At 42.2% G+C, this 12,278-nt stretch overlaps 1 protein-coding gene across 5 annotated transcripts in view; it reads right to left on the bottom strand.

The window, feature by feature from the left end:
• Lars2 (leucyl-tRNA synthetase 2, mitochondrial) overlaps positions 1-12,278 on the bottom strand; it is a 138,129-nt gene that overhangs the window by 28,600 nt on the left and 97,251 nt on the right. For all 5 annotated transcript variants that reach the window (XM_046437201.2, XM_058576516.1, XM_058576517.1 and 2 more), the window contains one exon: positions 11,021-11,158. In XM_046437201.2, coding sequence (XP_046293157.1) covers positions 11,021-11,158 — 138 coding nt within the window. The remainder of the gene's footprint in view (positions 1-11,020; positions 11,159-12,278) is intronic.

Genomic DNA, 12,278 nt, shown 5'->3' with positions numbered 1-12,278 from the left:
AATTTTTTAGTCTTTAAACTTCTGTGACTCCCACTTCCTCTAATATATTCTTCTGGCAAGGTCACAATTGGCAGGAGAATGATGTCATCTTGTGTCACAGTTCATGTCCCCAGCAAGATTCCCAGAAACTGTGATTCCTTTACATAGAAGGATTTATGAATCAAAGGTACTTGGTTCTTAAACTGCTTTTTAGCACAGAAGCACAACGAAGGAAGGGCCATGCTGCTATGTTTAAGCTATTTTTGAGGAAGGAAGGCTGACCCAGACATCATAAGGAATCTTGTATCCTCAGGCCTTTCAAGTCCCCCAGACTTTTGACACACGAGGACTCAGGTCTATATTTTCCGGCTCCTCTTTGATTCAGGAAAGCAAGCCAGTCAATAAAACCGCACAAGGGGCTCAGAAAATTATACCAACAGACCAAATGTGGGCTTCTCTCTACCATTCCTCCAGCCCCTATTGACTGTCTTCTCTGCCACGTATGCACTTGCTCTTCCGAGGCCACATGGAGGTGGCTGCTGGAACATGCCATGCTCCTCAGCACTCTGTGTCCTTCTGCAGGAATGCCTTCCCAGCTCGGGCTCAAGAAGCCTAGATTCATTCTTAGACATCTCTGCACTCAGGCATTCCCTTTCCTGGCTGGCTGTCCCTATCCTCTGGACACACTCCCCTTCTCACAGTTCTGGGCCCTCCTTTGTGTCCTCAGCAGCCAGCACACCTTGCCGGGAGGCATGTTGCCAGGATGTTTTGTGATTCCATGAAAAGACCAGCCCATCCCAGCTCTATGCTCCCCATGGCAAGGACCCCTCTCTTAATCCTCCTTCCATTCCCAACCCTGGCACTGAGCCCAACCCAGGGAAGCCTTGTTTAAAAACATCAAATGGTTTTATGAATAAAAGGGCAGGTAAATGGATGGTGGGATGGAAGAGGAACAGCCTGGGTGTGGCTCTTTCTTAGTTCCTGAAGTCATTCCAGCTAAATTGACATGCATCTGAATTTTTCATCTCATTTCATAAATAACACAATAGATTTCAGCAAAAGACAACATTGTGTGGCTACTTGAGATCGAACAGGTGAGGGACGAGGCTGGGTATATACACAAAACAAATTAAGCTCGTATTCTACAAGATGCGGCGCTGTCCTCTAACACCCAGGGCGCCTTGCTGGGCTCAACCGGGGCTGATTTGTACACATGGGGGCACAAAATTTTGTTAATTTTTTAGATTAGAATTTTTGTCTCAGATGACTTTACATGCCTAACAGAAAAGAAACAGACAGTGACCTTTCCTGATACACTTGGTGCCAGCAGGCTCAATTTGCTGTTACCGTGTTAGGCGCTACTGTCTCTTCAGGATTTAAGGTGCTCCCCCACCCCCTTCTCAGGATGAGCACTGGAGCTGTAGCTGGGTGGCAGGCCACATGTTTAGCATATGTACCTCCCCAGCAAAAAACCCAAAGAACCTCAAAAACAAAGCAAAAAAATGTCTTTGAGACAGAAGGAAGGAAGGAAGAATCTGGACTCAAAGATAAAGATGAGTAGAATGATTAAAATCAGCAGCATTAAGACTCAAGGGGAGGAGGAAACACAGAATCGTTTTTTTTTTTTTTTTTTTTTTTTGCATTTTGTCAAATGGCCCACCACTGCCACCTTCTGGGAATGTGTAGAATTGCAATGGGCCAGAATCATCCCAATCTTAGGGCAGCTGGGATTCTGCCCTAAAACTACACTCCTCCTGACTTTCCTCTCATCCCCCTCAGTCTCTCTCTCTCATTTATTTTTTGCTCTGCTGAGGATTGAATCCCAGGCCTCACACATACTAGACAAGTGCTCTACAACTGAGCCACCCCTCTCTCTCTCTTTTAAAGTAAATTGGCGCACATATTGAAAAGCGTGAGTCCTTGGGATATATAATTTGGTGAGCTTTCACAAACTAAACATTGCTGTGTAATCAGAACCCACATCAATCAGAGGTTGAGCGCAACCTCCCGAATCCCCCACCGTAGCTGCTACCTCCTCACCCTGGGCACTGTGAGCCTGATTGCTAACACTGTGGTCTAGTTTTGCCTGCTTCAGAATCACTTCCAACCATTGCTGAATGAGGGGTATCTGGTATGTCACATGACATGCTTTCCCTGGAACTGGCAGGTGTCACCTCATAAAACAGCAATGCACCAGAACCCAGTCCTGGTTAAATGAATGCATCTTCATTTCTAAGAGGTGGCCACACTGGAGCCCATCTGCAAGCTGTAGCTCCTCCCGGGTACAGTAAGGCAAAGCCATCTCAGATGGATCTTCTGGGCAGGGATAGCAAAACTCACATGACTGCCTCAGTGCCCTTGCCTGTGACCATCCAGACATCACTGATCTCAGCACTTCCTGGCCCATGCCAGTGGGGTCTTGGAACTCAGTACCATGTTACCAGAAAGCACAGAGTTATTATGTGAGGTGTGTTACTTAGTTATTCTATAAGTACTTACTGAGTGCCTGCTATGTGACTGATGCTGAAGGAACTAGGCTTTAGGGATACAATGGTAAGAAAGCGACCCTGGTCCTTGGGGAGGAAGTCTATTTGCTGTCACTGATTTGTGATTTCCAATGCCTGGCCATTCTCAAAAATGTGAGGAAGGAAAAGAAAGTCTAGTCATGTTTGAAGAGTACCTCCAAATCAAGTCCAAATTCTTTTTTTTTTTTTTATTTTTTTTTTTTTTAATATTTATTTTTTCAGTTCTCGGCGGACACAACATCCTTGTTTGTATGTGGTGCTGAGGATCGAACCCGGGCCGCACGCATGCCAGGCAAGCGCGCTACCACTTGAGCCACATCCCCAGCCCCCAAGTCCAAATTCTTTAGCTTGGTCATTAAGGACTCCTTCCCCTTCCTTTTAACATTCTCCGCTATTTCCCTCCAATGTGTCCACATCCTTACTCACACTATTCCCCAAACTGCTATCCATACCACCCATCTGTCAAGTTCAACTCCATCTTCCAGGATCCGCTCCAATGCTACCTCTACTGGTAAGGTGTCTTGGGACTTCCTGCTTAGAATTAGTTGCTCTTTTCTGGTATATGTGTCCAGTGTGATACCTGGAACTGTATTGGGTGGTTTTTAAATTTTATTGTATGTGGCTGACCTGTCCATCGTCCTCTTGAGAGAAGGAGGAGGAAGGGAATCTCCATGAAGGTACATGGAGGCACAAGGTGCGACATGGAGGTGCTAGGTGCTACATGGAGGCGCTGGGTGTGACAACGGGGTGCTAGGTGTGACATGGGGTGCTAGGTGAGACATGGGGTGCTAGGTGAGACATGGGGTGCTAGGTGCAACATGGGGGTATGAGGTGCAGGGGAATGAGGGGCACTGCTGAACTTGGAACTCAGCCCTGCTGGAGTAGAGCTCACTCACACCGCACTATATTCATGATCAAATTCACAACCAGTGTAGTATTTCCCATTTGTTCATTCATCTACTCACTCAACAGATGGCACCTAGGAACAAACTTACATAAGCAGTTGAGTTATTCATTCATTTTAGAGACTGCACAGCAGGGACCTTTATGAGAGAGTGAAAAATCTGCAACTTGAAACCACCAACAAACTGCTTCTGACTCCAGGATCATCAAAGGCAGAGGGACTTCTGCCCTGAAGGCCCAGGATTTTTTGGAGTCAGTGTTCTTCTTACTCCCTCAAGCCCGCCCTGGAGGGAGATGGTATTTGAGCCCACCATGCAACAGAACAAGGAGAAGTGATGGAATCGTCAGTATTTCCAGCTTAGCTGGGACTCTGCGAATTCAGAAATTATAATTGATACCTGCAGAGCACTGAAGGCCACCTTTGTCTCATGAGACAGGAAGGAAGGAGGAGAGGAAGGAAGGAAGGAAGGAAGGAAGGAAGGAGAGCAGCTGAGAGGGAGGGCTGCTCATTATTAGAACAAACAAGGAAATTCCCAGCATGCATTGCCAGGCTACTTAAGTGTGGTATAAATCATCATCTGCAAGGAATGTTCCAATTAAGATGTGGCTCAAACAATCTCAGGACATGGCAGAGCCATGTCTCAGAGTCTCTGAGATGATATTTGCCCACTTATGAAGCTCTGGGCACCCTGTTGCCCATTCTCTTGACCCGGCTGGGCAGCTACTTATGTAGAGCTAGAAAGGAGAAAGCAGAGGGCCACGGACCCGCGCCAGTCCAAGTCACAGAGTTTCCTCTTCTCCCTTGCTTGGTGCCTAGGGCCATTATGTCCACACAGTGAGGCCTGTTTCTAAGTTAGCCACGCTCATTCTTAAAATATCACTGCAGAGAAGCCAGGAGCAGAGAAGGAGGCCATATTAATAGGCTGAGACCCCAGCAAAGCATCTCTCTCTTCTGCCCGCTCCTTTTGTCACGAGCCTTGGTTCTGGTGTGATCAGAGAAAGGGAACACCGGCAGCTGTTCCCCATGGAGCAGTTTCTGCTGGCCACCGCTCTGTTGGCAGCAAGTTGCAAGGAGAATTTCAGGTCAGGGAATTCAGTGTCTCTCTGGGTGGCATTGAAGAACAACAAAAGAACAGGCAAGAGTCCAGAGGAAAGACAGGAAAGGCCCCCTCATCTTGGGTCTGTGAGAGGAGCTGTGACAAGGGCTCCCGCTGCCCTGTGCCCCTCCTGGGGCTCTCATCCCAGTGCTACTAGCCCAAGTGAAGGAAGCCAAGAGCCCATGCCTGCCCCATGCCTGGAAAAGAACCCCGGGCTCCCTCATTTCCCTTCTGCAGAACACAATCTGCAAATGACTGCTTTTGAAAAATCATAAAGTTACTAAATTATTGTAAAAAAATCTGAGAACAATCAGAAGTACATTAAAAAATAATAAAATCATTAAGAAGTTCATTGCTCATAGATGACCAGCATTGCCATAATTCTTTCTAATCTTTTCTCTTGTGTTAAGTGAACAGATGTGTGTCACTGTGCATGTATATAGAAAGGCAGATGAACACATTGTTATCTACAATTTTGTATCTTGCTCTTTTCACTTCTCTGTGCTTCAGATACATTTCTTCATGCTTTTAAACATTCTTTGTAATTTAATTTCTGAAGAGTTGAATAAGAGTCCTCCACATAGGTAGGCTATTGTCAATTTATCCCTTCTCTCATTCTGGGGCACTGAGGCTGTATTCACATTTTTAGCTACTTGAAACAACACGTACAAGGACATTTTGGTGCACAAGTTTGCATTTCTGATTATTTCCTTGGGCTAGAGTTCTAGAAGTGCAATTAGTGTGTCCAAAATGAATATCTTATTGCCGGGTACGGTGGCATATGCCTATAATCCCATCAGTTCAAGAGGCTGAGGCAGGAGGACCTTGAGTTCAAAACAAGTCTCAGCAACTTAGTAAGGCACTGAGCAACTCAGCAAGATCCTATCTCTAGATAAAATATAAAAAGGTCTGGAGATGTTCTCGGTGGTTAAGCGCCTCTGGGTTCAATCCATAGTACCAAAAAAAAAAAAAAAAAAAAAAAAAGAATATCTTTAAGGTTCTTACTTTATATATTGGGAGAGTATTGCTCTGGTCTTAGCCTCTTTGCTCCATGGAAAATGGCATCTCACTGCTAACTAGTTTGGATTTCTTTGACTGCAAGTGAGGGAAACATTTTATACAATGATTATTGACCATCTGTATATCTCCTTTTGTGAATTTCCTGTTGATGTTAATTCCAGGTTATTTACTCATGGTATTCCACATACACCACCAAAGTACCTATACCTGCCTACTGTCTTGTGGGGTGGCACACCCAACACAGAAACCAGCCTCATATGAGTAGTAGGAGACGTTCTGAAGTTCCAGCTGCAAATCTAAGTGTGTAACTATCAGGTGAAATGTCCAGGGCTCTTTAGAAAATAAGAAGGAATATTTGATGTGTGCAAACATTTGCTCTTTGTATGTGAAGAAATTTATAATTAGCTGGGTGTGGTGCACATGACTGTAATCCTAGCAGCTCACAAGGTGGAGCCAGGAGGATTGAAAGTTCGAGGCCCTAAGCTACTTAGCAAGACCTGGTCTCAAAAATAAAAGTGTGGGGTGCAGGTGGGCTAGGGACATGGCTCAGTGCTAAAGTGCCCCTGGTTTAAATCCTCAGTATCAAAAAAAAAAAAAAGGAAACGAAATGTATAATTAGAATCATAGAGAGAAAAGGGGGCTCAGAAATGACTGAATTCATAACAGATGAGGCCACTGAGACTCAAACGAGTCAGATCTCTTGTCAACATAGCTAATTAGTAGCATGCTTAGCATGAACAGAGATCTTTGGTTACTGGTCCAGAGTTACTACTTGAAACAGGGGCCAAGGGCTAAGAAATGTAAAATTGAAATGAAATAGTTACAGTTTCAAGTCCCTATTGAAATGACAATGCTAACCAAAAAGATCACAGAAATAAACTTAAAAATTCTGACTTTTATGGGTTTCATAAACATACATGTGGTTGACAGGCCTTCATGTTTCCTCCAGCCCAGCTTGACAAAGTTGTTTAGAGGTTCTTAGAAATTCTAATTGGAGCCAGGAGTGGCCTCACTTATAATCCTAGCAATTTGGGGGGCTGAGGTAGGAGGATTGCCAAATTCAAAGCTAGCCTCAGGGTCTCTTGAGAGTCTGTCTCAAAATAAAAAATTAAAATGGCTGGGAGTGTAGCTCAGTGGTAAAGTGTCCCTGGGATCAACCCCCAGTACCAAAAAATTCAAATTGAAAAATTCTGAATTACTCCGAGCAGAAAGTACTGATTTTCCTCTTACTTGTGACTCACTGCTTTACCAACACCTTTGACAAAGAAGTAATGCTCAGGATGGTTTTCAGAGGCTGCCATTGTCCTGATGTGATTCAACAGGAAGAATGCTCACAGGAGGGCAGAGCAAGGGTTAGAGTAGCCTTCTGTCCCTTCTTCCAAAAGATTGGCCTTTTGAGAACTGAAAGCCAATCTCTTGAGGGAGGGGAACAGGGAACAGAATCTTACCATCTAGAAAAGAATTCTTAAAAACCCAAATACCTGAAGAGCTCTATTTCTATTTACATCATATAGCTGTCCCTTAAAGCTGATGGTAAAGCAAATTCTAGGTGTACCCGGAAGCTTTTCAGATTAGAAAACCATCTGGATAGAAACAAAGCCACACCTGAAACTGTATTTCAGAATCAGATCCAAGTGCAGCAAAGCTTTTTTCCTCTTCAACTATGGTTTTAAAACTTCATGAATAGAAGGGAAAATCAGTAGGGTTTAGAGGATCCAGGGGGAGGGAGGAAGGGAGGAAGGGAGGAAAGGGGAAAACGGAAATAAAATTGACCAAATTATGCTATATGCATGCATAAATATATCACAATTAATTCCATCTTTATGTATAATTACAATGCAGCAATGAAAAGAATATGCAAATAAGCCGGGCTCAGTGGTGCATGCCTGTAATCCCAGCAGCTCAGGAGGCTGAGGCAGGAATATCTCAAGTTCAAAGCCAGACTCACCACTTTAGCTAGGCCCTAAGCAACTCGGTGAGACCCTGTCTCTAAATAAAATACAAAAAAATTCCTGGGGATGTGGCTCAGTGGTTGAGTGTGCCTCAGTTCAATCCCCAGTACCAACCAAACACACACACACACAAAGAGTATGCAAATAAACAGAAGGAAGACCAAAGAAGGAGAGGAAAGGGAAGAGGTAAGGAAGGAAGGGAGGGAAAAGAGAAGTCTGGGGAATGAATTGGAGCAAATTATGTGCATGTATGAATCCACAATGAACCCCACTATTATGTATAACCCACTAGTAAAAATATAAAAAGCTCTTTAACATATAAAAAAATGCATAAGAAATTCAGACCTTGTGTGTGCTATACCTTAGGATAGCTAACCACTAAATAATTGGTTGATTGATTATTTCCACAAATAATTATTCAGAAACTGGTAGAAATATGCCTTATTGTTAAGGAGCCAGAAGTCACTTACATATGGTCTCTGTTTCTAGACCTATGCAAGAATGAAATATTTCTTGTGTTGTATTTTATCTTTAAACAGAACCTCTATTGCCAGGCACACGTGTAATCCCAGCAATTTGGGAGGCCAAGGCAGGAGGATTTCGAGTTCAAGGCTAGCCTTGGCAATTAGCAAGATTCTGTTTCAAAATAAAAAATAAAAAGGGCTGGGGATTTAGCTCAGTGGTATAGCACCCCTGGGTTCAATCCTCAGTACTAAAACAAACATCAAACAAACTGAACCTCTATCCAATTCTTGTTATCTTGTGGAGGCCATTTCTATAGAACATTAACTTTAACTGTTTACATCAAGGCATTAAACTAAACAAACATATCCTATGAATGTATAATGTCCATGAGACTGTGACAGGACCAGGACACCATTCCCATCTTCAAGGGTAATGTTTACTTAGGTAAATTCACTTTATATGTAAGAAATGCCAAGCACAACTGGTAGGTTCTATAACCTAAATGCAAACATTTTAACTAATTTGTTTACCTGAGGATCAGGGCTGTTAATGTGTTTAGTGTCCTTCTGATGCAAATCAGTTTATTTTTATACACGGAGGTCTCTGGGACTAATGAGAAGAAAATTAGTTTAAGCATTTAATTTATATTCTAAATTAGTTTTCTGAACAGATGACTTCTCTTAATCCATGTGTGCAGTGAAGAGTCAGTGAGTGGGGAGGGAGCTTTCAATATACTTTTCTATAATCAATTTGAAGTTCTGTCTGTATTACAGAGGTTTTATTTTTTCTAAAAAAATTATTTATTTATTTTTAGTACTGGGGATTGAACCCAGGGGCATTTTATCACTGAGCTATACATCTAGCACCTTCTATTTTTTATTTTGAGATAGGGTCTTGCTCAGTTGCTGAGGATCTAAGTTGATGAGGCTGGCCTTGAACTTGTGATTCTCCCTCCTCAGCCTCCCGGGTCATCAGGGTTGCACACGTGTGCCACCGTGCCTGGCTCAGAGGTTTTAATAGCAATAATTTTTTTAAAACATTTTTTTTTTGAGAGAGATAGAGAGAGAGAATTTTTAATATTTATTTTTTTAGTTTTCAGCGGTCACAACATCTGCTTGTATGTGGTGCAGAGGATCGAACCCGGGCCGCACGCATGCCAGGCAAGCATGCTACCGCTTGAGCCACATCCCAAGCCCGCAATATATTTTTTTTAATCCAACAAAAAGTAAAGAACATGTATGCTTTCAACCAAGATACCCCAGTGTTTGGATTTGACCCTAGAGATAGGCTCCTCAATTCTTGCTAAGAATATAGCTAGAGAGAGTCACAGGCTGGGCATGGTGGTACATGTCTATAATCCCAAGTGTTTGGGAGGTTGAGGTAGGAGGATCAAAAGTTTGAAGGTAACCTGGGTAACCTAGTGAGACCCTGTCTTAAAATAAAATAAAGCATTAAAAGGGTTGTGGATGTAGCTTAGTGGTATAGCACCCCTGGGTTCAATTCCCAGTACTACAGAAAAAAAAAAAGTCACTTTTTTTTTTTGATAATAATAATAGAAAAGTAGAGGACTATCTAAATAAATTGTGGCATACTATGCATAAATTTAAAAGAATGGGAGATCTGTATGTGCTGATTTGGAAAGACTACCAAGCTATATTGTTAAATCAAAAGGCAAAAACCTATGTGCGACATGTAACACATATCAATGTGTATCAATGAAAGCATACAGATGGAAATAAGGAAAATATTTTTCTGCATAAAATCAAATAAATTTAAAAGTTGAAGAAAGGGGTAAAGGGTGGCCTGCAGGGAAGGAGACTTGACCAAGTTCAGTTCCTATGCAGGCAAAACTTTTCATCTTAGGCATGGATCATTTTTTAAAATTGTCGTCATGGGTAAACTAGATTGGGAGATACTAGGACACCACCCCTCCACCACCTTTCTTTTCTGTAAGTAAAAAATATGCTAAAAGATGTTCCAGGATTTCTACTACTAGCAGCAAGGGAGACGAGAGAGTCTGATTATTGTTCTGATGAAAATCACCAACTAGGAAGGCTAAGGCAGGAGGATCACAAGTTTAAGGCCCACCTGGGCAACTTAGTGCAAATCTGTCTCAAAATCAGAAAGGCTGGGGATATAGCTCAGTGCTCACCTAGCATGCATGAAGCCCCGGGTTCAATCCCAGTACTCTGAAAAAAACCAAACCAAACCAAACCAAAAAGAACAACACCGACTCTCAAAAAATGTTGGGCCAGGAAAGCAATACAGAATGTGTGAAATACGATCCTACACAGTTCAAATGTGGAAAAACCAAACAATATCTTTTGTTTAACTATATATACAGTAGGGATAAGTTTACAAAGAAAAATCAAGAAAATAAATAAAAAATGCAGGGTGTTACCTGGAGGAAGAGCAGTGGGTGTGGGAAGAACGCTAATGGGACTGGAGAGGGGTGCCTGGGTTAGATTCTACTTCTTACACCTAGCCATGGGACATGGATGTCAATATAATTTTTTCAATTATATGATATACTAAATACATCCTATACATATATGATGTATTTCATGGGGGAAAAAGTGCACACTGATGTCTTGTGAACATGAAGAAGTTTATAGGCCAATGGGAAAGGATTTATCAGTGCTTTACAATGTGATTCTCTATTTTCCACTCCAATAATACACTTATCAGCGTGGCAATATTAAGGCAGGATTCAGCCAAGCTTAGAAACAGAGCTTGTACAGAGGCCTCAGATGATAAACATGACCTCATATGAGATGCTAGAAAAGGCCATGGACCATCTGGCTCACTTCTCTCTGCCTCACAAGTAAAAATCTCAAATTACCTAACTCACTTAAGCAGAGACGCACTGAAGGCTAGATTCATGTGAGCACTCAGTGCATACACCGGTACTCTTAAGCAATATGTATAATTGCACTTCAAACTGTTAAGGCTAAATGGCCTCTGGAGTACACTTGAAAAACAATATCTTTCTGCCACATATATTGACCTTGCTTCAGACACCTGCTTCAAGTTGCTCTTTGTGAACTGAATTCTTTTTAGAATGAGTATAAATGCTCACCTGTGTTTGACCATTTTTTGATCATGACAAAAATGACTGAGGAATCTTGCGTAGAACAAGTGCATGACGGCATGTTCCTTCCCTCCAATGTACAGATCCACAGGCATCCAGTAATCGGCTAGTGTTGTGCTAAAAGGGCTGGAAGAAAGAGAAATGGGCATTTAAAAAACCTGCTCACCACACTGCACAAATTAAACAGAACGCTGTAATTTGCATATGCCCTGAAATGAATCAGGGCAGGGAAAAACAGAGATTTTCTTTTAAGAATAAGAGAAAAGCTTATGTAATAAAGGGAGGAAAAATCAGATCAGTGCTAACTTAGAAAATTTACAATAACAGCTATGGAAGACATTAGTGACAAATATTTTAAAAAATGCAATTTTCATACAAAATGAGAATAAGAGAAAAACATATCAACAAAAAAAGGCATCTCAGTACAATGCACGTTTAAATATCTAGATTTATTTCAGTTTTTATTATGATTAGACAATGGAGATTTCTGAGTTCTTACCAAGAGAGGGCAATGTGGCATTTACGATGCAGACTGACATGCAGCTACTAAATGTTCATTTTAAAACAAAAATTCAACCTTATTTTTTAAAGTAGCTTTAAAATAGTCAGAAAGAGCCTGTGCATGGCTTACTGAATGCAATGAAGACTACTTAGGATAAGTAGTCAATAGCTCAATAACACTCTCACCTACCATGTGCTATTACAGCACAGACACTGAAAGACAGGCTTCCTCAGACTCTTGGCCCTGGTGGACATGGGGAGACGAGAAACTCCATTTCCCTCTGTTCTGCAGGGATCCTTGGGAAAGAGAGGCACTGGCCCCTCTCTTGAGGTCAGCCAATCAAGTGGCCCTTTGCCTTTTGAAGATGTGTGCTCCATGGTTTCAGATATTTGTGAATTCTCTCCCCTCATCTCTAGGTACTTTCTCTGCAGGGAGGTGGCGGCTCCAGCTCAGGCAGGTGGAAGTCTGGCCAACCAGTGCACGTTTGCATCTTAGTGTAGCTTAGTCTCTCACCTCCCGTTACTGTGCCAGCATTTGGTAAATTAAAAAAAAAATAATACATAATTTTTTCCTTTGTGAAAAATGATTCCCTACAGAAATCCAACTGCTGATCCAGGTGAGGGGAAAGAAGGGAAAGCAAAGGATGGTATTTAGTTCAAAAACTTGTTTGGGAAGAATTAAGGTGTGAAATGACAAAAATAGCTGTAGAGAGGATTTATGATCCACCCAGGAAGCCATCCCAGT

Source organism: Marmota monax, unplaced genomic scaffold, assembly GCF_021218885.2.
Source record: "Marmota monax isolate L192 unplaced genomic scaffold, Marmota_monax_Labrador192_F-V1.1 WCK01_AAM20220418_F8-fsc00021, whole genome shotgun sequence".
NCBI classification, from domain to species: Eukaryota; Metazoa; Chordata; class Mammalia; order Rodentia; family Sciuridae; genus Marmota; species Marmota monax.
The sequence above is the reverse complement of the archived record's forward strand: the minus strand, read 5'-3'. Positions and strand labels throughout refer to the sequence as shown.